The 25,216-nt window shown below is 36.3% G+C and overlaps 1 protein-coding gene and 1 long non-coding RNA gene across 3 annotated transcripts; both read right to left on the reverse strand.

Annotated features, from left to right (window-relative positions):
• Nucleotides 1–602: 602 nt before the first annotated feature.
• Nucleotides 603–15,606, reverse strand: LOC135152573 (uncharacterized). 2 transcript variants are annotated; one of them, XR_010291853.1, is made up of 5 exons: nt 15,010–15,606; nt 13,573–13,642; nt 4,687–12,291; nt 3,250–3,319; nt 603–1,968 (listed from the first exon to the last, which is right to left on the reverse strand). It is a non-coding gene; the product is annotated as an uncharacterized LOC135152573 (long non-coding RNA). The 2 variants fall into 2 exon arrangements; XR_010291852.1 differs by lacking the exon at nt 15,010–15,606 and having other exon boundaries at nt 13,573–14,998.
• A 521-nt stretch (nt 15,607–16,127) lies between these two features.
• Nucleotides 16,128–18,279, reverse strand: LOC135152807 (uncharacterized). Its single transcript, XM_064093917.1, has 5 exons — nt 18,178–18,279; nt 17,767–18,117; nt 17,530–17,682; nt 17,311–17,448; nt 16,128–16,148 (listed from the first exon to the last, which is right to left on the reverse strand). The coding sequence occupies exons 1-5, from the start codon at nt 18,277–18,279 to the stop codon at nt 16,128–16,130; spliced, it is 765 nt and encodes a 254-aa protein (XP_063949987.1).
• Between the last annotated feature and the right edge of the window lie 6,937 nt (nt 18,280–25,216).

The raw sequence follows: 25,216 nt of genomic DNA on the forward strand, positions 1-25,216 counted from the left end.
TGAAGTTGGAAACAACTTGTAGCTTCATTCCAGACTCGTTTGAAGTTGAAAACAACTTGTAGCTTCATTTTCGGTTGTTTAAAATGAGAATCAACTTGTAGTTTCATTCCTGACTCGTTTGAGCTTGTAAACAACTTGTTGCTTCATTATTGGCTAGATTGAAGTTGGAAACAACTTGGAGTCTTTACCAATTGACAGGATGTCCTCAGGGGTATAATCTTTCTTTTCTTTTGGAACCATCTTCTGAGGTTCATCAGCAAGCCCAACAGAGAGCTTGGTGGGCATATGTGGTCCATCAAAGATCCTGTCAAGGTATTCTGGATCAACAGAGTCTAAGAATATTATCATTCTCTCTTTCCAGACTGGATATTCAGATGCCTTAAGGATTGGAACTCTAAAGGATGAAGCTTGTGATTTTTCAGACATGATTGTGATTAAGATCTCACTGTAGTAATCTTAACAGAGCTGGCTCTGATACCACTTGTTAGGTCCTATAAACTCACTATATAATCTTATATAGTGATCACAATCTGTAACACAGTAAGACAATATGAGAGATTGAAATCAATAAACTCTTATATTCACAAAGCTTTGATGGTTACAAAAACTCTCTCAGTGATTTATATTGTATCACTAAGAGCTGCTAGAGTTCCTAACAATGTACTCGATAACTCAACTCATATAGAGTAACCCTAATCTGTGTTTATATAGACACAGTTACAAAATCAATCTCTGATTTGATATCCTATAAATCTGCTATAAATTCTATCAATCAAAGATTGCTCCAGTTTTCTGTTTAGTTTCCATAGCCAGTAAATCACTCCTCCGCTTCTATCCTTCCTTGAAGTATATCCGCTTCTGAGTTCTTTCCACGTGTAAACTCTGACGAATCTTGACTATGTAAACTCTGTTCAGACTTTATCAAACTCTGTCAGACTTTATCAAACTCTGTCAGACTTTACTAAACTCTGATCAGCTTCCAGATTAAACTCTGATGATTCCTGTTCTAAAACAAACTTTAAGAACATTAGTAATCATCAATTATATCTAACAATCTCCCCCAACTTGTGCATAAATACATTATGTGCAAGTTAACAGATAATTGATGATGTCAAAACATTTAAGTCAAATGCAACAGAGTTTAACTATAAAACAGAAAACTTTTAAAACTTACAGATACTTTACTCCTTAGCTTCATAGACACCATTTGCTGTCTGTAGATACCCTCTGAGGAGTTCTCTTTCAGCTTCTTCAAGTACTGTAATCATTTGTCTCTTGATCTCTCTCAGCTCTGGATCTGAAACTCCAGTTTGGTAAATTGCAGCTCTGAGATCATATATCTTATTTCTTCTCAAGTCTCTATCCAGCCTGATATTGTAAGCTTTATCAGACTCTTCATTAAATGCAAGAGTTCTGATTCCACCTATTGTTTCAATCTTTGCTGAATTTTTCTTCATCTCAACCAGCTGTCCCTTATGATTGAAGTATTTAGGAATGAAAGGTCCAGCATTTTTGTTTCCTGTAATACCCATCTTTCTTCTGATTTGATCCTTGAGCAGGTTGGAGATGTGTTGGCATGACTTGTTCTTTACAAGAAATATGTGTGAGACATATCTCAATTCCTCCCAGTGTTTAGCATAGAGATCTGCTTCAAGAACTCTAAATGTAACGCCCCCAGATCCGTATATCCCGGATCTAGGCCGTCACACTATTTTAGCATACCTGTCTTACGTTACATAACTCGCCCCACAAGTCCAGGGTCGATCTTACACTTCCACACAGTCCATCATATCATTAAAAAGATAAGTTCAAGAGTACAAACTAGTACTTCTATAATTATCACAAACATCCTCGTTACGGGAACAAGTCTTCGCACCCTTCGTTTGCCACAGCCTCACGTTTTGCCTTTGACTTTGCTGTTATATGCTTCCGGATTATCCTTCTCATTTGTGCCATTCTCTGTCTATACTGTTTAAAGGAAATAAAGAGTTGCAAGTATGAGCATTTGAATGCTCAGCAAGTTCACAGTTCAAGTGCAAACATCACAGATTATATAAGGGAATTTAAGCAGATATAACAATTAAGCAAATTCAAAATGAGAGTTGTAGATAATCACATATTGAACTCAAGAAATCAAAGAATAATAATAATACTGGTCTCCAGCCTTGATGGTTCCACCATATGGCTCGATCACCGCCACTAAGTAGATACCACCCCGTGTCACCTTCGCAGTCTGATCGCGACTTTCGAATGGCGCCACACAGTTTCCCCCATTTATTTGCTAGCATAAGGGTTATCATTTTCAACCCTTAAAGTTGTCCCACACATAGGGCCAACAGATATTTCCACTCTTCCACGAATGCAAATCATTCGTGTTGACCAGTTTATGAAATTCATTCCCCGAGTACAAATTGGCTCACTTCACATTGAATAAAACTTCCCCTTTCTTACAAGAATGCGAACAAATGCATCCTCAAAATTCAGAATTAAATACCTCTCGGCCGGATTACGGAGAAACGGTAATCCGATCACAACATCCCAAGAACAATAACATAGAACCGAACATGGTTAATGATCCTTGTATAAAATCAATTAATCACAGTACGAATAAAAGAATAGAAGTTTAACAGATTGAACAAGAATAAGAAACTAGGAGGGGAACTCAATAATCAAGCAAATTATCCCCTTTAGAGTGTATAGAAAGAATAATCAATTATCTGAAGAAAACATTAGAATCATACAACTTCGTAAGAAAGACGAATCAAAGTTCAGGGTCTCGACAATTAAAATTTCGATATTAGCGAATGATCAAGGCTTAGAAATTCTACTGAGTCATTCTTGCATTGATATAATAACTCAAAGATATGAACAAGACTTTTCGAATATGAGCAAGGTTAGAATTAAATATCGAATATGAACTTCTGTAACGAAATAAAGATTACAAAATAGGGTAATCATCTCAAAAGGGAGTGATACGTTAAAGATTTGGAAATTGATGATATTTTTGATTTTACAAAATAATGAGTCATCCTGAACAATAGGTGGACTCAGTAATGTAGAAAATTGTTTGAATAATATTCTGAACGAATGTCAAATCTTCTAGTATCCGTCTATCCCCGATCTTCTCGTATATTCCAATACATGTCAAAATATCGGGATTCAAACACAGATATAAATATCAAATGAAATCACGTTCGACAAATATTTGCACATCATGAGCACATCAAAGGAAGGATTAAGTGAACTTGCCTGATCTCCTCTGAAATACAATTCTTGATTCCGGGTTTGATACTCAGCTTGATTCCCGAGTAAATTGCTTCTAATATACAAAATAAATAACTTAGTATTTTATTCCAAATCAATAGTTTCACATCTTATCAACGTCTCTTTCTATTCCAACTCTTATCTCATATTCTTTTTCTTTTTAATCATATACTTACTCATTTAATAAACAACATTCTAATATTCATCGATTATTATAACAACTTATATTATTCTCTATTTGTTAATCTTTGCTCATTTAGAAATTAGAATAATAATTAATCATCTTAATTATTCTTATATCCTTATTCTTCCCATAACTTTCTTCAATCCATAAATACCCTTTTTAATATTAAACCAATCTGAATTCGAATTTTATTTATTATTTATTAAATCACCTAAATTATAAATTTATCTAATATCTCTCAAACCCAAAATTAGGCTTCACCATCTAATCCGAAATATTATTTACTTAGACTTTCATGTTTTACACTTTTACTAATTCCATCATTTAGTCCCTCAAATTAAGTAAATATTATTCTTCAATATTCTAGCCAATCAAAAACTAACACATCATCATCTTCTCCAACACACCCACCAACACTTTCTCTCACCTCGAAGTCAACTCTAATGGTGAAACTTTGACCGCTAATATCTCCTTCATTTCTAATCCGTTTTCAATGATTCTGAAGTCTATTCCATCTATTTTTTCGTAAGGAATCCAAATATGTAATTTGTTTTTCAATCCGTCAACAACTTCTTGCCCAGCAGACTAATTATCAGAACTATTTATAAGCAAATTACCAATATGCCCCTCCTTCATCTCCCTCATCTCTCTTCTCCCCCCTGCCATACACTACCATCTCCGGCCGGAGTTCGACTCCGGCGGCTCCCTCTCCAGTCCCTCTCTCTCTCCTCCTTCCTTCTCTCTCGCGCTTCTCTTTCCTGTTCAACCTTCACCATTCCCGACCTCCATGCCGCCATAAACCCGCACAATCAACCCCCCCTGCCTCCTTTCTCTCACCTGTTATCTCTCTCCCTCTCCCCTGGTTTCCCTCTTTTCTGCCGCCACCGTGAGCTCCGTCGGTGTCGCCGACACGAGCTCCGGCCGCCCCCTTCTCCTTCCACAAATCTAACCCATATCCAACACTATAAACTTCACCAATTCAACAATTCTCAAGCACAAAAGCAAAACCCCAAATTGTATATATAAACCCTAATTAAAATTTGGGGGACTAATTCCCACAGCCACGCATATGTGTAAATCAAGGTATATACATATGAATTCAACATATTTTTGGATTTTTTTTAACATTATATCACATTATATAAATTTGTGATACCCGACAGAAATTTAAAAGCATGCATCATTCTCTTCTTGCCATAAATACATGTATATAAATTTAGGGTAAATTAGATTATTACCTTCTTTAAAAAAATGGTAGAGAAAATGCTTTAATCTTCTCCTCTTTAATCTTCCCCAAATCTTCTTCTTGCCAATTTCCTTCCATTCTCCTCTTTTCTCTAGTTCCCAAATCTCTAAGTTTTCTCTCTTTTTGCTAAGCAAAATCTTTTAACAAATCTCATATTTTACATTTTATAGCACTTTCACTAATTGCCATTACTTCTAATTATTATTCTAACACCCAATCAATAACTAGATTAGTCCTAACATTACTTGGGCGCCAAGTCTCGTTACTTGGCCGCCAAGTTACAATGCTTGGGCTCCAAGAAACCTCTTAATCAAATAATAGCTCGTTAAATGCTAATCTCACAGTTCTAATTTAATCTTTGGGAATTTTCGAAATTTTAAATAATTGCTAAATAAATATTCTTCGATCTCATCTCGCATCGTTAAATATATTAAATCTGACTATTAAGCAATATCATTATTCGCGAGGTATCTATTTATTAAAAACCGCATCGAAATAATACTCGCGTTAAACGAAATCTAATAACAACGAGTATTAATAGAATATTAGCAAATAATTTCGCATCCTCGAAAATTATGATACTAACCAAATCTCAACTAATATTTCCTGTTTTTTTTTTTTTTTTAATCTGAAATTGATGATTTATAAAACAATTAAATAATATGATCGCAAAATAAATAAAAGGAATTAAAGATTCGCGCAAATATGAACTTGGAATTTTGCGGTCGTTACAGTCTCTCCCCCTTAAAGGATTCCGACCTCGGAATCACGACTAGCGCTGAACAATTTAGGATGATTTTTCCTCATTTCATCTTCTGATTCTCATGTTGCTTCATCTACAACTTGATTGTGCCATATCACTTTAACTAGTTTAACTCTCTTGATCCTTAGCTCCTGAAATTTTGAATCTACAATCTCTACTAGCTTTTCCTCGTATGTCAAGTTTGACCGACTATTCATTGGCTCGTAATTCATAATGTGACGATTACCAGTTTTGTAAGCTTTTAACAACTCCAACTTTCCTTAATATCTCAAATGGTCCTGTATATCATGGATTTAGTTATTTTTCCTCCCAAATCTATTTACTCTTTCCATGGCGACACTTTAAAAAGTATTTTTTTTTTCCCTCCCACTTCAAAAGTCTCGACTTTCCTTCCTAAATCAGCATACTTCTTTTGTCTATATTGAGCAGCCGCTAACCTCTTTTGATTATATCAATGACTGTTTTATTTGCTCAATCAGTTCAGGTCCTAATATTCGTTTTTCCCCAACTTCATCCCAACAGAGAGGGCGATCTACTTTTTCTAGCATATATTGCTTCGTAAGGTGCCATTCTAATACTAGAATAATAACTGGTTTTATAAACAAATTCCACTTAAGGGCAAATGATAATCCCAACTTCCCTTGACATCTAACACACCAACTTTAATGTCCCCTCAATTGTTCAAATCGTTCTTTCACTCTGTCCATCAATTTGTGGATAATAAGCAGTATTGAGAATCAACTTAGTCCTCAGACAATTCTTGAAAAGTTTGGTAAAATCTCGAATTGAAGCTTGCATCTATATCTGATACTATTCGTACTGGGACTCCAGGTCGAGTCACATCTCTTTTAGGTACATACTCACTAATTTCTCAATTGTGTACATTTTACGAATTGGTAAAAATGAGCCGATTTCATGAGTAAATCTATGAAACCCAATAACATCATGGTTTGTTCGAGTTTGTGGTAATCTTTCAATAAAATCCATAGTAATATGTTCCCTCTTCCACCCCGGGCAATCCAAGGGTTGTAATAATCCACTGTTGTTCTATTTTTATCTTTTGACATTTTAAACATATACTCACTCAATCTGCAATGTCTCTTTTAACATTTGGCCACTGCTAGTGTCTCTTAAAGTCTTGAAACACCTTTGTGCTTCCTAGGTGTATGAAATATCTCGGGTCATGTGCATTGCTCAAAATCTCACTTTTGAATTCTGTTTCTGTGAAAATATGTATCCTTTTCGCAAATCTCTTAATTATTTCCTCATCCTTAGACACAAGCATTCTTCTCCTGTCGACTAGTTCCTTTGAATCTCCCATTACTTTTCCCCGACACCTCCAAAATGTTATCATTATTATTTAACAATTCTGTTTATACCAAAATTTCAAGAAGCTTTTCTTTCTCTAGACTCGAATCTTTAGGTCCTAGTGCAAATTTCTTCAATTCTTTTCTCAATTCCTCAAACATTGTTAACACATTCAACTTTTCCTTCCTACTTAACGCATCTGCAACTATATTTGCCTCCTTTGCAAGATATTTAATTATACAATTATAGTCCTTAATCCACTCTAACCATCTCATTTGCCTTATATTTAGTTCCTTCTGAGTAATCCAATACTTCAAGCACTTATGATCCGTATAAAATTCACGCTTCTAGCCCTGTAATTAATGTCAACATATCTTCAGTGCGAAAATAATTGTGACTAATCCCCAGTCATAAATAAGATATCTCAGTCTATAATATTTTAGTTTCCTTAAAGCGTAAACAATTTCTTGTTCGTGCTACCATAATACACATCCTATACTTTAGGAGAAACATCATTGAAGTTTATAAATTGCCACTTTCATTTGGTAAAGTCACATAGGAGCTATCATGAATCTTTTCTTTAATTCTTGAATATTTTCTCTGTGCTTTGGCATCCATTCAAACTTCTCTTCTCTTTAGATTAGTCGTGTCTATGGTGGTGTAACCTTTGAGAAATCTTGAACGATTCTTTATTTTAGCCTACAAGTCTAAGAAAACTTCTGACTTCAGTCGGACTTCTAGATCTTTCCTAATTTTTATACCGCTTCGACCTTCACAGGGTCTACTGATATGCGTCTTTAGAAACTATGCGTCCCAGAAATTGTCCTTGCTCCAACCAGAATTCACTGTTTGAGAATTTTGCGTTGAACATCTCTTTCTCAAGATTTCCAATGTTGTTCTTAAATGCTCTACATCCCCCGTTTTGTGTCTTAGGATAAATTAAAATGTCATCCATAGAAATATCACGAATTTATCCAAATATTTCTTACATATATTCTATTCATAAAATCCATAAGGACATCACTAAGATCTCACAATGTTCGTAAATGGTTCTAAAGCCGTCTTAGGGACACTTTTAGGCTTATTATATATATTTTTTTTAAGTCAATGATATCCAACCTTAAATAAATCTATAAAAAGTGAACTGCTTCTTTCGATTGGTCAAACAAATCATCAATCCTTGGTAAAGGGCACTTATTATTAATTGTCATCTTATTCAATTTTCTAAATTAAATACACAACCTTGTACCCCCATCTTTCTTCTCAACAAACAACACTGCGGCTCTCCACGTGGATACACTCGGTCTAGTGACTTCCTTTTCTAGTACTTCTTGTAATTGTATTGCTAACTCTTTCATTTATGTTGGTACCATTTTCTAGGGAGCTTTTGATACAGGTGCGGTTCTTGGCACAAGGTCTATAGTGAACTCAATCTCCCAATTTGGGGTAATCCCGTAACTTTTTCAAGAAACACATCCATATACTCATTTACCACTGAGCTTTCTTCCATCCCAGGACTCTATTTCTCTGTATCTATCGCGTGCACCAAATAGGCCCGACATCCTTGCCGAAGCAATTTCTTAGCTTGTATCCTGAACAAAACTTCTTATCGTGCTTTTCTCCTCTTACATTCATTCTTTTCTCATTATAACCTCTTAGACACTTTCGTCCACAATTAACCTGAGCGACATAACTCGTTAACCATTCCATTCCAAATATCACGTCAAACCCCACTAACTTAAAATGAATTAAATCTACTTTGAAAAGTTGTTTCTAAATCGTTACTTCAAAACTAGGACACACTTGGTCCATAAAAAAAAATCATTTTTTTTATTCGCTATTTTCACATTAAGGGTTCTTCTAGAGGTTTTGTATCAATTCCGAGCTTTTGAATGAAATCTACAAAAAAAAAAAAAAAAAAATACACAATTTGATAATGTCCGAATCAATCAACACACAAGTATGCATCTTGAGAATTTATTATAAGCGTACCTAGAAATGTCATTGTTGACTATGGCGTCTTGCAGCGTCATATTAAAGGTGTACGATGTTGGCTTGCTCCTTTCCGGAAGAGTTTATAATCTCAGAATAGTGTTTTCTTTGTGTTGCGCTCGACCATCCCTGGCTATGTGGCCCGTCTTTTCATAGTTGAAGTGAGTATCAACTTTCCTTTTGCATTTTGAAACATAGCATCCTTTATATTTGTAGGTAAAACAAATGGTAGACTCCTGATAGCACGGAGTTGGCTGCTTCTTCCTACAATTCTTTCATTCACGAAAAGAGGGTATTCTTTGGAGAAGATTTGCAGTTTATTGAGGCCTGAACCTTTGATTCCTTTCGCGGCTTTCTCGATTTTTGATTCTCAGATTTCTGATTCGAAGTATTCTATCCTTGTTGAATAGCCTTTTAACAAAAAGGTTCTTTATATTTAAGTCCCATATCTTCTTTCCTAGGCTGTGGTGCCCTCCCTTTCTTGCCATTCTTTTCACGGTTGTATAGCTCACTATCTCTTTCTACGATAGCAGTCTTCTGAACAAGAGTCGCATAACTGCTAAGTTCAAAATTGCCACCCTGCTTAGGATCCAGGGTTTCAATACTGGTTGAAAAACGCTGGGGCTCTCTTTTCATTAGTATTAGCATAGTGTTGTATGATCCTCGCAAGTTATGTAAATTTGGCTTCATAATCAGCCACATATATGTTCCCTTATTTGAGTTCTAAGAATCTGAGTTACGTGATTTTCATTGTATTTAGGAGAATGTTTCTATATGAATAATTTCGTAAAGCATTCCCACGTCATGACACTAGTCCTTTCTAGACCTTTTTAGCATCCCACCAATAGTTAGCTTCCATGTTTAACATATGTATTGCAGATAGAGTTTTTCTTATCATCCTCAACTCCCACAATCTCAAAAACCCTTTTTAAATTTCTTTTAACCAGGTCCTAGCCTCAATAGGATCCGTGGTTCCTTTAAACTCAAGGGGTGTACACACTTAAAAGTTTTTGAATATAATAAATGATTTCGGTGGTTGGTTGATTGATGCGCTGTTGGTATTGGTTGGTAGGTTTGGAGCACGTTGTTGTAAGAGATCAAAGAACATTTATATATGATCAGGATTGGCTGGAATATTCTCTGGTAGAGTTTCTATTCTTGGTTTTACCAATTTCAGAGTTCATCTTGTTTCAACAAGGGAGGAATAAAATAGGTTACTATCGCATGGTGTACAGGTTTATTTGACATGTAGAAGTGCAAAGGATAGCATACTGGTGCAAAATTGTAAAAGAGAATTTTAACAAGAGTTTTGCTCATGAAATGGATATTAAATGGTAAAAACAGTTAAGGTTTAGTAATTGTTCAAAGGAGTATATCAACATGCCCAAGGTTTCACATTTATTAGCAAAAGATAGGTGGTTTTAAAAGTAAAAGCGGTTTCAGAAAGAATTAGGTATGTGAAAGGTTTTCAATAAAAAGGTGCTACAAGATATCATGATCAAGGTTTATACAGTGGTTTGATAAGTACAAAAGATCATGTATATCAAGTAATGTAAATAATCTCAAAATAATACCATCCATTTCCACTAGCCGTCATCATATGCACCCGTAGTTTGAATACCATTCTATCATTACCCGAGGACACAGTTGTTCAGATAATCACTGAGATATCAATTCAACCATGATTAATAAGATGTCTACCTACATCCCTATCTGCTCAAAAGATCTTATATCCGAATCTGCATCGTTATAATAAGAAAATGCAAGGCTCTCATGCCCGCTATTGTGCAATGTCAATAGTCATAAACTATGAACAGAAATAGAACTCGAGATCCTCGTAAATTATAAATGTTATCTTATAAAAGATCAAATTATATCAAAGAAATCCGAATCATTAGTGTCTGGATATCTCTGTAACTTTACACCAAGATCTTAATGATTTTCGATCCATAAAAGTGGCTCATATATGTCTGAAGTTGGTCGAAGTAGTCTATTGAATATCTATCCAAAGTCTCTCGAATACATAAATAACTATTTGATAGATTCCTTTATCATAATTTCCCAGGCCAGAATTCCGGGATCTCTTGAACAATTACAAAATTATATAATTCTTGCATCCCCATATTCGTCATGAAAACTTAAAACTCAAGGTAATACTTTGCTAGTTGTACAAATATAAAGTGTGTCGAGTGTGGCACTGCCTCGCTCCCAACATATGGAGGAACATAAGAAAAAATTGGAACTGAGTGGTGTTAGAATAAAATCTGGTGTTGAGTTTGATGTGGAAATTGGAACTGAAATTGATATTGAAATTTAAAGAGTTTTTTTAAGTAGAAAAGAAGAAACCTTGTAATAGAAAAATCGGTATCTTAATATAACATGAGATGGGAACAACAGTCTTTTGGGGTAGAAAAATCTGGCTATAACATTCGAGCTCATGGCTTGGCATTTGAATATATATATATTGAACAGAAACTTGCAAAATATGAGAAAAGAATCTCGTCAATAGATGTGGTGTTCATAAGGGTATGGAACTTGAATCGATACCGATAAGGAGTCGGCAACGCAACGGAATCAAAAGTGAATGAAGTAGCCTTTAGAAAAGTCAGCTGAAAGTGTCTAAGTCTATTCGATAATCATTGATCATATCTACCCTCTGATATGGGTAATGAAAGAATGAAATATGGGGGTAGACATTCGGGTAGTCAATGATAGTGCAGAAGTTATTTCTAACGAAAATTATAAAGTAAAGTTGGTGTTTATCCCCTGGCATAGCAATAAATACTAGGTAACTAGTAGGTTACCTAACCAATAATCTCAAATGGTAGAGGCTCAACGATTTGATAGTCGTGTTCTCTGAATTTCTATCAGTAATCCTAATTTCCTTTGATGAGGCACTTCCCATAGTACAATCTGAGTATTATGAGTATAGGGTGTAAAAAGAGCGTCCTCGAACAGAGCTAGCTACTATTATCTTCACAGATAATCAAACAATGTCACCTTAAATTTCTCATCTTAAAGATACTTGTATATACATATATGTATCATAACCATGGGTTTAATGTCCCACTAAAGGTTTCCGGATCTCGTATATACCCTTGCATAAACTCGTAGATGTATAACTATCATATACCCATATCTTATATCTCGTATTATCGTCTCTTACTCTCTCGTTGTATTCCTAGGGTTCCCGTGTCCTAAGAATATAACTATAGCTCTGATACCAAATCTGTAACGCCCCCAGATCCGTATATCCCGGATCTAGGCCGTCACACTATTTTAGCATACCTGTCTTACGTTACATAACTCGCCCCACAAGTCCAGGGTCGATCTTACACTTCCACACAGTCCATCATATCATTAAAAAGATAAGTTCAAGAGTACAAACTAGTACTTCTATAATTATCACAAACATCCTCGTTACGGGAACAAGTCTTCGCACCCTTCGTTTGCCACAGCCTCACGTTTTGCCTTTGACTTTGCTGTTATATGCTTCCGGATTATCCTTCTCATTTGTGCCATTCTCTGTCTATACTGTTTAAAGGAAATAAAGAGTTGCAAGTATGAGCATTTGAATGCTCAGCAAGTTCACAGTTCAAGTGCAAACATCACAGATTATATAAGGGAATTTAAGCAGATATAACAATTAAGCAAATTCAAAATGAGAGTTGTAGATAATCACATATTGAACTCAAGAAATCAAAGAATAATAATAATACTGGTCTCCAGCCTTGATGGTTCCACCATATGGCTCGATCACCGCCACTAAGTAGATACCACCCCGTGTCACCTTCGCAGTCTGATCGCGACTTTCGAATGGCGCCACACAGTTTCCCCCATTTATTTGCTAGCATAAGGGTTATCATTTTCAACCCTTAAAGTTGTCCCACACATAGGGCCAACAGATATTTCCACTCTTCCACGAATGCAAATCATTCGTGTTGACCAGTTTATGAAATTCATTCCCCGAGTACAAATTGGCTCACTTCACATTGAATAAAACTTCCCCTTTCTTACAAGAATGCGAACAAATGCATCCTCAAAATTCAGAATTAAATACCTCTCGGCCGGATTACGGAGAAACGGTAATCCGATCACAACATCCCAAGAACAATAACATAGAACCGAACATGGTTAATGATCCTTGTATAAAATCAATTAATCACAGTACGAATAAAAGAATAGAAGTTTAACAGATTGAACAAGAATAAGAAACTAGGAGGGGAACTCAATAATCAAGCAAATTATCCCCTTTAGAGTGTATAGAAAGAATAATCAATTATCTGAAGAAAACATTAGAATCATACAACTTCGTAAGAAAGACGAATCAAAGTTCAGGGTCTCGACAATTAAAATTTCGATATTAGCGAATGATCAAGGCTTAGAAATTCTACTGAGTCATTCTTGCATTGATATAATAACTCAAAGATATGAACAAGACTTTTCGAATATGAGCAAGGTTAGAATTAAATATCGAATATGAACTTCTGTAACGAAATAAAGATTACAAAATAGGGTAATCATCTCAAAAGGGAGTGATACGTTAAAGATTTGGAAATTGATGATATTTTTGATTTTACAAAATAATGAGTCATCCTGAACAATAGGTGGACTCAGTAATGTAGAAAATTGTTTGAATAATATTCTGAACGAATGTCAAATCTTCTAGTATCCGTCTATCCCCGATCTTCTCGTATATTCCAATACATGTCAAAATATCGGGATTCAAACACAGATATAAATATCAAATGAAATCACGTTCGACAAATATTTGCACATCATGAGCACATCAAAGGAAGGATTAAGTGAACTTGCCTGATCTCCTCTGAAATACAATTCTTGATTCCGGGTTTGATACTCAGCTTGATTCCCGAGTAAATTGCTTCTAATATACAAAATAAATAACTTAGTATTTTATTCCAAATCAATAGTTTCACATCTTATCAACGTCTCTTTCTATTCCAACTCTTATCTCATATTCTTTTTCTTTTTAATCATATACTTACTCATTTAATAAACAACATTCTAATATTCATCGATTATTATAACAACTTATATTATTCTCTATTTGTTAATCTTTGCTCATTTAGAAATTAGAATAATAATTAATCATCTTAATTATTCTTATATCCTTATTCTTCCCATAACTTTCTTCAATCCATAAATACCCTTTTTAATATTAAACCAATCTGAATTCGAATTTTATTTATTATTTATTAAATCACCTAAATTATAAATTTATCTAATATCTCTCAAACCCAAAATTAGGCTTCACCATCTAATCCGAAATATTATTTACTTAGACTTTCATGTTTTACACTTTTACTAATTCCATCATTTAGTCCCTCAAATTAAGTAAATATTATTCTTCAATATTCTAGCCAATCAACAACTGACACATCATCATCTTCTCCAACACACCCACCAACACTTTCTCTCACCTCGAAGTCAACTCTAATGGTGAAACTTTGACCGCTAATATCTCCTTCATTTCTAATCCGTTTTCAATGATTCTGAAGTCTATTCCATCTATTTTTTCGTAAGGAATCCAAATATGTAATTTGTTTTTCAATCCGTCAACAACTTCTTGCCCAGCAGACTAATTATCAGAACTATTTATAAGCAAATTACCAATATGCCCCTCCTTCATCTCCCTCATCTCTCTTCTCCCCCCTGCCATACACTACCATCTCCGGCCGGAGTTCGACTCCGGCGGCTCCCTCTCCAGTCCCTCTCTCTCTCCTCCTTCCTTCTCTCTCGCGCTTCTCTTTCCTGTTCAACCTTCACCATTCCCGACCTCCATGCCGCCATAAACCCGCACAATCAACCCCCCCTGCCTCCTTTCTCTCACCTGTTATCTCTCTCCCTCTCCCCTGGTTTCCCTCTTTTCTGCCGCCACCGTGAGCTCCGTCGGTGTCGCCGACACGAGCTCCGGCCGCCCCCTTCTCCTTCCACAAATCTAACCCATATCCAACACTATAAACTTCACCAATTCAACAATTCTCAAGCACAAAAGCAAAACCCCAAATTGTATATATAAACCCTAATTAAAATTTGGGGGACTAATTCCCACAGCCACGCATATGTGTAAATCAAGGTATATACATATGAATTCAACATATTTTTGGATTTTTTTTAACATTATATCACATTATATAAATTTGTGATACCCGACAGAAATTTAAAAGCATGCATCATTCTCTTCTTGCCATAAATACATGTATATAAATTTAGGGTAAATTAGATTATTACCTTCTTTAAAAAAATGGTAGAGAAAATGCTTTAATCTTCTCCTCTTTAATCTTCCCCAAATCTTCTTCTTGCCAATTTCCTTCCATTCTCCTCTTTTCTCTAGTTCCCAAATCTCTAAGTTTTCTCTCTTTTTGCTAAGCAAAATCTTTTAACAAATCTCATATTTTACATTTTATAGCACTTTCACTAATTGCCATTACTTCTAATTATTATTCTAACACCCAATCAATAACTAGATTAGTCCTAACATTACTTGGGCGCCAAGTCTCGTTACTTGGGCGCCAAGTTACAATGCTTGGGCTCCAAGAAACCTCTTAATCGAATAATAGCTCGTTAAATGCTAATCTCACAGTTCTAATTTAATCTTTGGGAATTTTCGAAATTTTAAATAATTGCTAAATAAATATTCTTCGATCTCATCTCGCATCGTTAAATATATTAAATCTGACTATTAAGCAATATCATTATTCGCGAGGTATCTATTTATTAAAAACCGCATCGAAATAATACTCGCGTTAAACGAAATCTAATAACAACGAGTATTAATAGAATATTAGCAAATAATTTCGCATCCTCGAAAATTATGATACTAACCAAATCTCAACTAATATTTCCTGTTTTTTTTTTTTTTAATCTGAAATTGATGATTTATAAAACAATTAAATAATATGATCGCAAAATAAATAAAAGGAATTAAAGATTCGCGCAAATATGAACTTGGAATTTTGCGGTCGTTACACTAAACACTGTTCCATCAGACATGAAGTAGATAAGAATATTATCTCCTCTGTCATTCTTCACCAGCTGGACTGAATCAAGTTTGTCCATTTTGTCTTGCAATACTCCAGTCTTGGGAGCACAGAGAGATGAGGGGTCATCTGGTCTTGATCCTATACTCTGATCAAATTTTTCATATTTGGATCCCAGCCCTCCTTTATCTCTTCCTGCCTTACGATGAGAGATTGGTTGAATTGAGCCCTTTTCAAAGCTTATCTCAGTCATCAGAGTAGGCTTTGCAAATCCAGCCAGTGGAGTAGTTGTTGGTTTAAACACAGCTTGAGCCTTGTCAGAGGTTGTGTCCTTCTTTGCATCCTGATTAACATGAGCTATGTCAGAGGTTAATCTTTCTTTTTGAGGTTCTGCAACATGAGCTTTGTCAGAGATTGCAGCTTCTAATTTCTTTTCCTTTACAACTTGATCCTTGTCAGAGGTTGTAGACTTCTTCTTTTCCCAGCCTTTTTTCAGATGTTCATCTACTTTGCTTTTGCCCTTGGAAGTATATTCATCTTCAGAGTATACCTTTTTGACTGGTAAACTCTGATCAGCAACAGTAGCTTCCTTGATCAATATCCCTTTCTCTTTTGGCTTGGTAGTTGACTTTGCAGGCTTTTGGATCTTTCCAGAGTTTATAGCTTCAACATGTTCCTTTTTCAGCTCAGCTTCCTCTGCAGCAATCAACTCCAAATCCACATTGGCTTCTGGATTTTCTTGTTCAAAAATCAATCTAGCAAGCTCTTCATCAGTCATGGGTTTGTCTGATCCAGTCACTGGTCTTTGCTTAGATCCAGATGTGAAGTTATGTGTTGGATCAGACTTTGTGCTTTGCCTAGATTGTTTTTGACTGTCAGAGTTTGAAACTCTTCCACCAGTCCCTGCTTGAAATCTCTTGTGCTTTGTGAAATCATCAGCATCATCATCATCATCCTTCTTCTTCCTCTTCAGAGTTTGAGTAGTAGACTTGCATTTGACTTGAGCTACTCTCTCCCCCTTTTTGACATCATCCTCATCAGGAATCAGTATTGATGTGATTAGAGAGAGTGAAGATTGGATGGCTTCAAGCTGCTTGGACATCTTTTCTTGATTTGATTCAATCATGGTCATCCGTTTGTCCAGAGATTCATTGGCAGTCACCAGCTTCTGTACATTCTCTTTCAGAGGTAGCATGGTCCTTTTCTTTTCCAGATCATTTGTCTCCTTGACTTTTGCCACCTCTGTTTTTAGACTATCTATTGATTTAGATGTCTGGGCATGAGCAGGATGAAATGTCTTCAGATAGAGAATTGTGCCTTTGAGGCTTGACATAACATCAGAGTTTGAAATTTTATTCTCTGCCATAGATAAGAATTCTTCAGCTTTAGTTGGCTCCAGAGAATGCTGATGGCTCAACCAGAGTTTATCCCATACTTCATTTGGAGGATCAACCTGAAGATCCCTGGGAAGTGGCTCAGAGTCTGTATTCAGAGTTTGTAGCCTTGCATTGTACTGGCTAGTAGACTCCCACTTTTGTTGTGTCAGAGGGACTCCATCATCTTCATCCTTGTCAGTATCTGAACTATCATCATCATCAGTATCAGCATCAGAGTTTGCTTTATCAGTTTCAGGAATAGGATCAGCAACTTTCTCCACAGTATCTTGAGCAGATTTTTCTTGAGCTTCAGACTGTGATTTGATAGGCTCTTCACCAGTCTGAGCAAGAGACTGTAGAGCTTCCATAGCTACTCTGTCAGATTCATCAACTACATCAGATCTGTAGTTTTCTGGAGCTGTATCATGAACTATGGCACCCTCTGGAATTTTCATTGGAGAATTAGGAATTTGAGTGGAGGGTCCATGATCAGATAATGGAGTATGAGGATCAGATATGTTTGCTCCAGCTTCAGCTGTGGTTTGCTCCTTGCAAACAATTTCTTCATCTACTTCAGATGAAGTTGAAGATGCTGTAGGAGATGTCAGAGGAACAGCTTTGATAGGAAGCACCATCAGAGCTTGAGAATTTTCAGCTACTGGAGTTGATGGTGTTTGTTCTTCCTCAACTGTGAAGTCTGTTATTTCAGTGATTGGAACTTTTGCCCTCGCAGGCTTTTGAGCCCTTCTTTTGAATCGAGCTGGCTTTTGAGGACTGGCTTGAACAGGATCAGAGTTTGGTGTAGGAATAGGTTCAGAGTTGACAGCATGGGCAGGTTCAAGATCATCATAATCATAGGCTGCAACCAATCTTCTTCTTTTCTGCTTTTGAGGAGAAGCAGCTTCAGCGTTTACTGGAAAATCAGAGTTTGGAGCCTCAGAGTTTAAATGAGCCTCAGAGTTTACTGGCTCATCAATGTTTGTCTGCTCATCAGTGTTTGGTTTCAGAACATGTGTGGCAACAGAGGTTCTTGTTCTTTTTGCAGTAGAAGGGGCTGCATCAGACTTTGCAGCCCTTTTGGACTTGGATGCAGAAGTTCTGGGTGCTTGGGGAGAGACTGGAGATTGTTGATTTGCTGGAGGCATGTTCAGTCTTTCCCTTATTTGTGCTGGAACCTGTAATGGCCTGAGAACTGGCCTCTTTTCATCTTTAGAGATGAGATCTTTGAAAGCCCTTTTATGCAGCTTAAAAGGTTTGATCTCATCATCAAATGCTACCTCTCCAACAGATGCATTGAACAATAATTGGCAAAAGCGAGAAAAATAGACAACTTGACGATTTTCATGCATTCTTTCACCAATATTTCTAATAACTAATCTACCATAATCAAAATTAGTAGAATAGATCAGAGAATACCCAATTTGTAGCATGTCCATGGGTATTGCATCCCAGTTGGTAGATTTCTTCTGGAACGCTCTGGTTATGCAATCAAAGAAGAAACTCCACTCCTTCCTGAGTCCAGGACGCTTCAATTGTCCCAGTTTGTCCAGAGAATCATAGTAGCCCAAGTCAGTCATCATAGTCCTTAGATTTGCATCGCCAAGCAGTGTCAAGCTCTGGTAGGTTGAATGCTGTCCTGACTGTGGCTGGAGTAACAAAATACTCCTCCCCTTCAAATGAAAACACAATTGATGGCGATCCATTTTCACCACCATTGTCGTACTTACCCGTCCTCCAAAAACTGATGATTTGGCTTCCTGAGAGTCTGGCAGGAGCGGTAAGAGCTGTAGCAATAGCACTCTGGGCAAGAAATTGCTGCATGGGATGATAATCCCTTGGAGCTTCGGCAGTGTCAAGAATGGCTGTATAGTTATTGGGGACAAAGTCCACACCTGCATGAGTGAATGTAGTAGTTGCCATTTTAACAGAGATTGTGAGTAGAGAAAAGTGTTTGAGAAAATGTATGTGAGAAGATTTGAATTTCGGAGAGAAGAGAATAAGAGTTTGTGAAGAGAGTGTGTGTAGGGATTGAGTGTATAAGAGAATAATGAGCAATAAAATCTGATGTGATAAACCCTTCAGATTTTGTGTAGCTGTACACGCATGTCTCTTTGTTCACATGGACACCTGTCAGTTTTTAACTGGTGGACGAGAGTTAGTGGCATGGAGAAGAGAAAGTAATCATTATGAGCGCAGTAAAATAGTGCAGGTATAAATGCTGATTACACGTTCTCCAATTAAAATGTTTCAAGACACCCACTAACAATACATCCGTTTGAAAAATCCTCTTCATATTCTCTGAATATTTAAACACTTAATATGTACTAGAAATATAATCAAGATAAATTCCCTCGAATTTTAAACTCTGAGATTTAAATAAAAGAGAATAAATTCTAAATACCTCAGAATAAAGACACGATTTTTAGAAAATTCATCAAAAAAAAAAATAGAGTTTGTCATAAAATCTATAGCTCAATAATGTGCTTGTGAAATTATGTGTGTGATTGAACATATGAGATCAGAGACTTAAGAATTTCACAATTTCGTAATTATAAGGTAGACAAGAATAATTTATTTAAACTCTCAAGACATAGACAATAGGCATACTCTGATGGAGAAATATAAAATAAATTAACCCCTTTTTTTTTTTTTCTCAAGGACGCTTTTCAGTGTAAATGAATCACGACCTTTAAATATTATTGTCCAACAGTATTTCTCCAGTAATCAGAGATTGTGACTGGTCACCATAGATTATAAAATCTTGGCAATTACTTAATACCAGTAAGTGTTTGGGTCTTCCCAGTCACTGTCATATAGACATCTAAGATCTCAAAGGAGTACTATGCTTATTTGCAGGGGTATGTATATAGCATCAGAGTTTATAATCACTGTGTAATTTTACTGAGAGAAAATTCAAATTAGTCAGTCTCACTTATAATTAAGATATGTGAAGTAATAGAGTCTCAATGATATCAACATGCATATAGTGTTAAGTGGTAGCACAAAATTGAGATCAAGATTAAGGAACTGAACTGAGATTTATGATTACTAATTCATATCATGCTTCATAATATCTTCACAGGTTGGTTTTCTCAGATAAATAAAAAATGAGGTCATTAACCAAGATTCAGAGTTTACAAACTTCAGAGAATATCGTCAGAGAATGACGATCAGAGAATGTCATCAGAGTATAACACACAGAGTATATCATCAGATGATGTCATCAGATTTTAACAATCAGAGTATATCATGGCAAATTTGTGAGCAATACATATGGTAATTTGACAATTGTAATTTGAAAGATCTGACCAGTATGTTTACTCAGTTCCTGATATCATTCCTAGCTCATTCACCAGTCTAGTGAAGGTTGCTTCACTTAGTGGTTTGGTGAATATGTCTGCTAGCTGCTGTTCTGTGGGAACAAAGTGAAGTTCAATGGTTCCTTCCTCCACATGCTCCCTTATAAAATGGTATCTTATGCTGATGTGCTTTGTCAGAGAATGTTGAACTGGGTTTCCTGTCATAGCAATAGCACTTTGGTTATCACAATAAATAGGAATTTTAGAAAAGGATAACCCATAGTCCAACAGTTGATTCTTCATCCAAAGAATTTGAGCACAGCAACTGCCTGCAGCTATATACTCTGACTCTGCTGTTGATGTTGAAATGGACTTTTGCTTCTTGCTATACCAAGAAACAAGTCTTCCACCCAGAAATTGACAACTCCCACTTGTGCTTTTCCTGTCAATTTTGCAACCTGCAAAATCTGCATCAGAGTATCCAATTAAACTAAAATCTGATTCTCTAGGATACCATAATCCCAATGATGTGGTTCCCTTGAGATATCTGAATATCCTCTTTACTGCAATCAGATGAGGCTCTCTTGGATCTGCCTGGAATCTTGCACATAGACATGTGGCATACATGATGTCTGGTCTACTTGCAGTCAGATAAAGCAAAGATCCAATCATTCCTCTATAGTTTGTGATATCCACTGATGCACCAGTGTCTTTGTCTAGTTTGGTTGCTGTTGCCATAGGAGTAGTTGCAGCTGAACTGTCTTGCATACCAAATTTCTTCAAAAGATTTCTGGTATACTTGGCTTGATTTATAAAAATCCCATCTTCAGTCTGTTTAACTTGTAAACCCAGAAAATAACTGAGTTCCCCCATCATGCTCATTTGGTACCTAGACTGCATGAGCTTGGCAAATCTTTGACAGAGTTTAGCATTAGTGGAGCCAAAAATAATGTCATCAACATAGATTTGGACTAAAAGCAGATCATTACCATGATTCAAATAAAACAGGGTTTTATCTATGGTACCTCTAGTAAATCCACTTTCAAGAAGAAATTGAGCCAGAGTTTCATACCATGCCCTTGGAGCCTGTTTTAGTCCATAAAGTGCTTTGTCCAACCTGTAGACATAGTCTGGATGTTTTGGATCCACAAATCCTGGAGGTTGTTCAACATATACCTCTTCATCCAGTTTTCCATTCAGAAAAGCACTCTTGACATCCATCTGAAATACCTTGAATCTCTTGTGAGCAGCATAGGCCAGAAAGATTCTGATTGCCTCCAATCTTGCAACTGGGGCAAATGTCTCATCATAGTCAATACCTTCCTGTTGTGAGTACCCTTTTGCCACAAGCCTTGCTTTATTCCTTGTAATGACACCCTCACTGTCAGTTTTGTTTCTGAACACCCATTTTGTACCAACTATAGATCTGTCTTTAGGTCTTGGTACTAGGGTCCATACTTTGTTTCTCTCAAACTCATTTAGCTCCTCTTGCATTGCTTGAATCCAGTCAGCATCTTGAAGAGCTTCCTCCACCTTTTTAGGTTCTGTTTGTGACAGAAAGCAATGATGTAAACACTCATTTGCTGTAGCTGTCCTTGTTTGCACACCTGCTTCTGGATCTCCAATTATTAAATCAGGTGTGTGAGATTTTGTCCACTTCCTAGCATGTGGAAGTTGACTATTTTCATCATTGGATCCTCCCCCTTGATCCATGCTCTCCTGATTCTGTTGATTATTCTCTGTAGCTCCCCCTAAGTTTGTGCTATCAGAGTTTGAATCAGTATTCTCTGATGAGTTTGAGTCAGCATTCTCTGATGAGTCTTGGGTAGAGTCTGGAACATTTTGATGCTCCCCCTCAGCAATTGCTTCATCATTATGAACTTGTAAAGTTTCACCAGAGTTTGCTGTATTTTGGTCACAGTCAGAATTTGACTGTTCATCAGAGTTTGTTGAATCAGAGAATATTTCTTCATTTTCAAAATGCAGTTCTTCATGATCATCCATATCTGCTAAGCCCATAATTCTTTTGTCATCAAATGACACATGTATGGATTCCATGATCACCTTGGTTCTTAGATTGTAGACTCTGAAGGCCTTTGTTATCAGAGGATAACCTACAAAAATACCTTCATCAGCTTTTAAATCAAACTTGGTAAGCTGTTCTGGATGAGTCTTTAATACAAAGCATTTGCACCCAAATATATGAAAATACTTCAGATTTGGCTTCTTTTTCTTCACCATCTCATATGGGGTCTTGCCATGCTTATTAATCAAGGTTGCATTTTGAGTGAAACAAGCTGTTTGAACAGCTTCTGCCCAGAAATAAGTAGGCAATTTAGCCTCATCAAGCATAGTTCTGGCAGCTTCTATAAGAGTCCTGTTTTTCCTTTCAACTACACCATTTTGCTGTGGTGTACCAGGTGCAGAGAATTGTTGCACTACACCTCTTTCTTTGCAGAACTCTTCCATTGTTGAATTTCTGAACTCAGTTCCATTATCACTTCTAATGATCTTCACTTTGTCTTCAGATCCATGATCCAGTTGTTTCACATGATCCATCAGATGCAAGGCTGTTTCATCTTTAGAGTGAAGAAAATATACCCAAGTGTATCTGGTATACTCATCAACAATGACAAGAGCATATTTCTTCCTTGCAATGGATGGTACATTAACTGGTCCAAATAGATCAACATGTAGAAGATGATATGGTTTCTTTATTGAGAATTCAGTTTTACTCTTGAAGGATGTCTTTCTCTGCTTGGCCTTTTGACATGAATCACATAATCCATCAGATGTGAGTAGTGATTCAGGGAGTCCTCTCACAAGCTTTTTCTTTATAAGCTCATTTATAGAGTTGAAATTCAGATGTGAGAGCTTCTTGTGCCACTTCCAACTTTCTTCTGCAGAGATCCTTGTAGACAAGCAAATTGCTTTTCCTTCAGAGTTTGTAGGCAAGTGGATTTCATAAATATTCCCATGTCTGTGAGCAGTCACTGCCACTTTGCCTGTTGACTTGCTTACTATCTCACTGTGTTCTTCATAGAAATCAACATGATATCCTCTGTCACAGATCTGACTGACAGAGAGTAAATTGTGTTTCAGCCCTTGAACAAGAGCTACATTTGATATGATGACATTTCCAAGATTGATGTTGCCATATCCCAGAGTCCTTCCTATGTTGCCATCTCCATAAGAAACACTTGGGCCAGCCTTCTCCACAAACTCTGATAGCAGGGCCTTATTTCCAGTCATGTGTCCTGAACATCCACTGTCCAAGACTAGAATGTTCTTCCTGTTGCCCTGCAATCACAAAGACCACTAATTGTTAGTTTTAAGGACCCAGACTTGCTTGGATCCCTTGGCCTTATTAAGTTTGTTAGCTTTTGCAGCGGTATTATTATCAGAGTTTGAGCTAACAGACTTTGCAACAGAGTTTGTACTAGAAACAGAGTTTGTACTTGCAGAGTTTTTATTAACCTTTAAAGAAGGTTTCAATTGATAATAATCATAATACAAACTATGATATTCTTTGCAAGTATAAATAGAATGCCATAAACTACCACAATGAAAACATGGATCTTGTGGTTTATATCTAATACTACTTTTTCTAACTCCAGACTTTGTAGGTAAAGAGTTAATGTCCTTGTTTTTCCTGCAAAAATTAGCAAGATGATTAGTATTACCACAGTTATGGCATGTCTTCCTAGGTGCATTTGGAACAGGCATGTAGTTATTACTCTTGTCTATACCAATCTTGCCATTTCTATTTTTCCTAGGCTCCTTGTTTTTGTCATCAGACTTTACTTCTTTAAGCTTGTGTTTAAGCTGTTTCTGAGTCATCAGTCCTATGTTAACCTGTTTGGGCTTATCAGATTTTAAATTTTTGTTAATCTCTGATTTTGGTCTACTCTGTTTAGACTTAGAGGATTCAACAACAAATTTGACAGGTTTAACCTTAGGTTTTTGAGTTTTAACAAACTCTGTTTTTGATGACTCAGCTTCTGAGTTATCAGTGTAACCTAGTCCCTTCTTCCAGTTTCCACTACCTAATATATCCTGAGTAGTTTTGCCTGAATTAGTCCATGTCTTAATGATTTCCCTTTCCTTAGCAAGTTCTGATTGAAGAGATGCATACCTCTTTAATAATTCATCTTTGACAATGACAGCATCATCTCTTTTTTTCTGAACTTCCAACATCTGAACTAATTCTTTTTCTAGATAATCATTCCTTTTCTTTACACTTAGAGTTTCAGATTTTAATCTTTCATTTTCTAAAGTCTGATCTCTAAAGCTGGTATGCAAAGTTTTAAGAAACAATCTTAACTCAGTTATATCTTCAGTATCAAAGGCAAGAGTAGAATGAGGTACCTTTGCAGCAGATTCAGAGTTGTTGTCAGTGTTTGCCATCAGAGCATAATTGACTTCTTCTTCTGAATCAGATGTATCTGTCCAGTTTCCTTTCTTGGTGATGAAGGCTTTTTCTTTTTCCTTCTTGGCTTTCTTGCATTCAGATGCAAAGTGTCCCTTTTCACCACAGTTGAAACAGGTATACTTGTCAGCTTTTCCAGCTTTCCCTTCCTTGCCCTCATTCTTCTTGAAGTTCTTCTTATCATAAACTCTGTCAGAGTTTCTGTCTTTCCTTGAAAAACTTTTGCCTTTGTTGAACTTTTTGTAGGCCAATTTCTTGAAGCTTTTCACCATCAATGCTGCTAACTGCATCATTTCATCATCACTGTCATCAGAGTCTGAGACATCAGAGTTTGAGTCATCAGAGTTTGATGAC

This window comes from Daucus carota, chromosome 5 (assembly GCF_001625215.2).
Source record: "Daucus carota subsp. sativus chromosome 5, DH1 v3.0, whole genome shotgun sequence".
Taxonomy (NCBI): domain Eukaryota; kingdom Viridiplantae; phylum Streptophyta; class Magnoliopsida; order Apiales; family Apiaceae; genus Daucus; species Daucus carota.

Bases quoted from the DNA above. Each gene is read 5' to 3' on its own strand.
- LOC135152807 (XM_064093917.1), bottom strand. From the start codon at position 18,279: ATGCCTCCAGCAAATCAACAATCTCCAGTCTCTCCCCAAGCACCCAGA. The intron at 17,449-17,529 runs GTAGTTGATGAA...ATCAAATCACAG, and splicing joins CAGAAAACTACAGATCTGAT to TCTGAAGCTCAAGAAAAATC. The intron at 16,149-17,310 runs GTCCCTCTGACA...CTCATGTTGCAG, and splicing joins ACAAGGATGAAGATGATGGA to AACCTCAAAAAGAAAGATTA.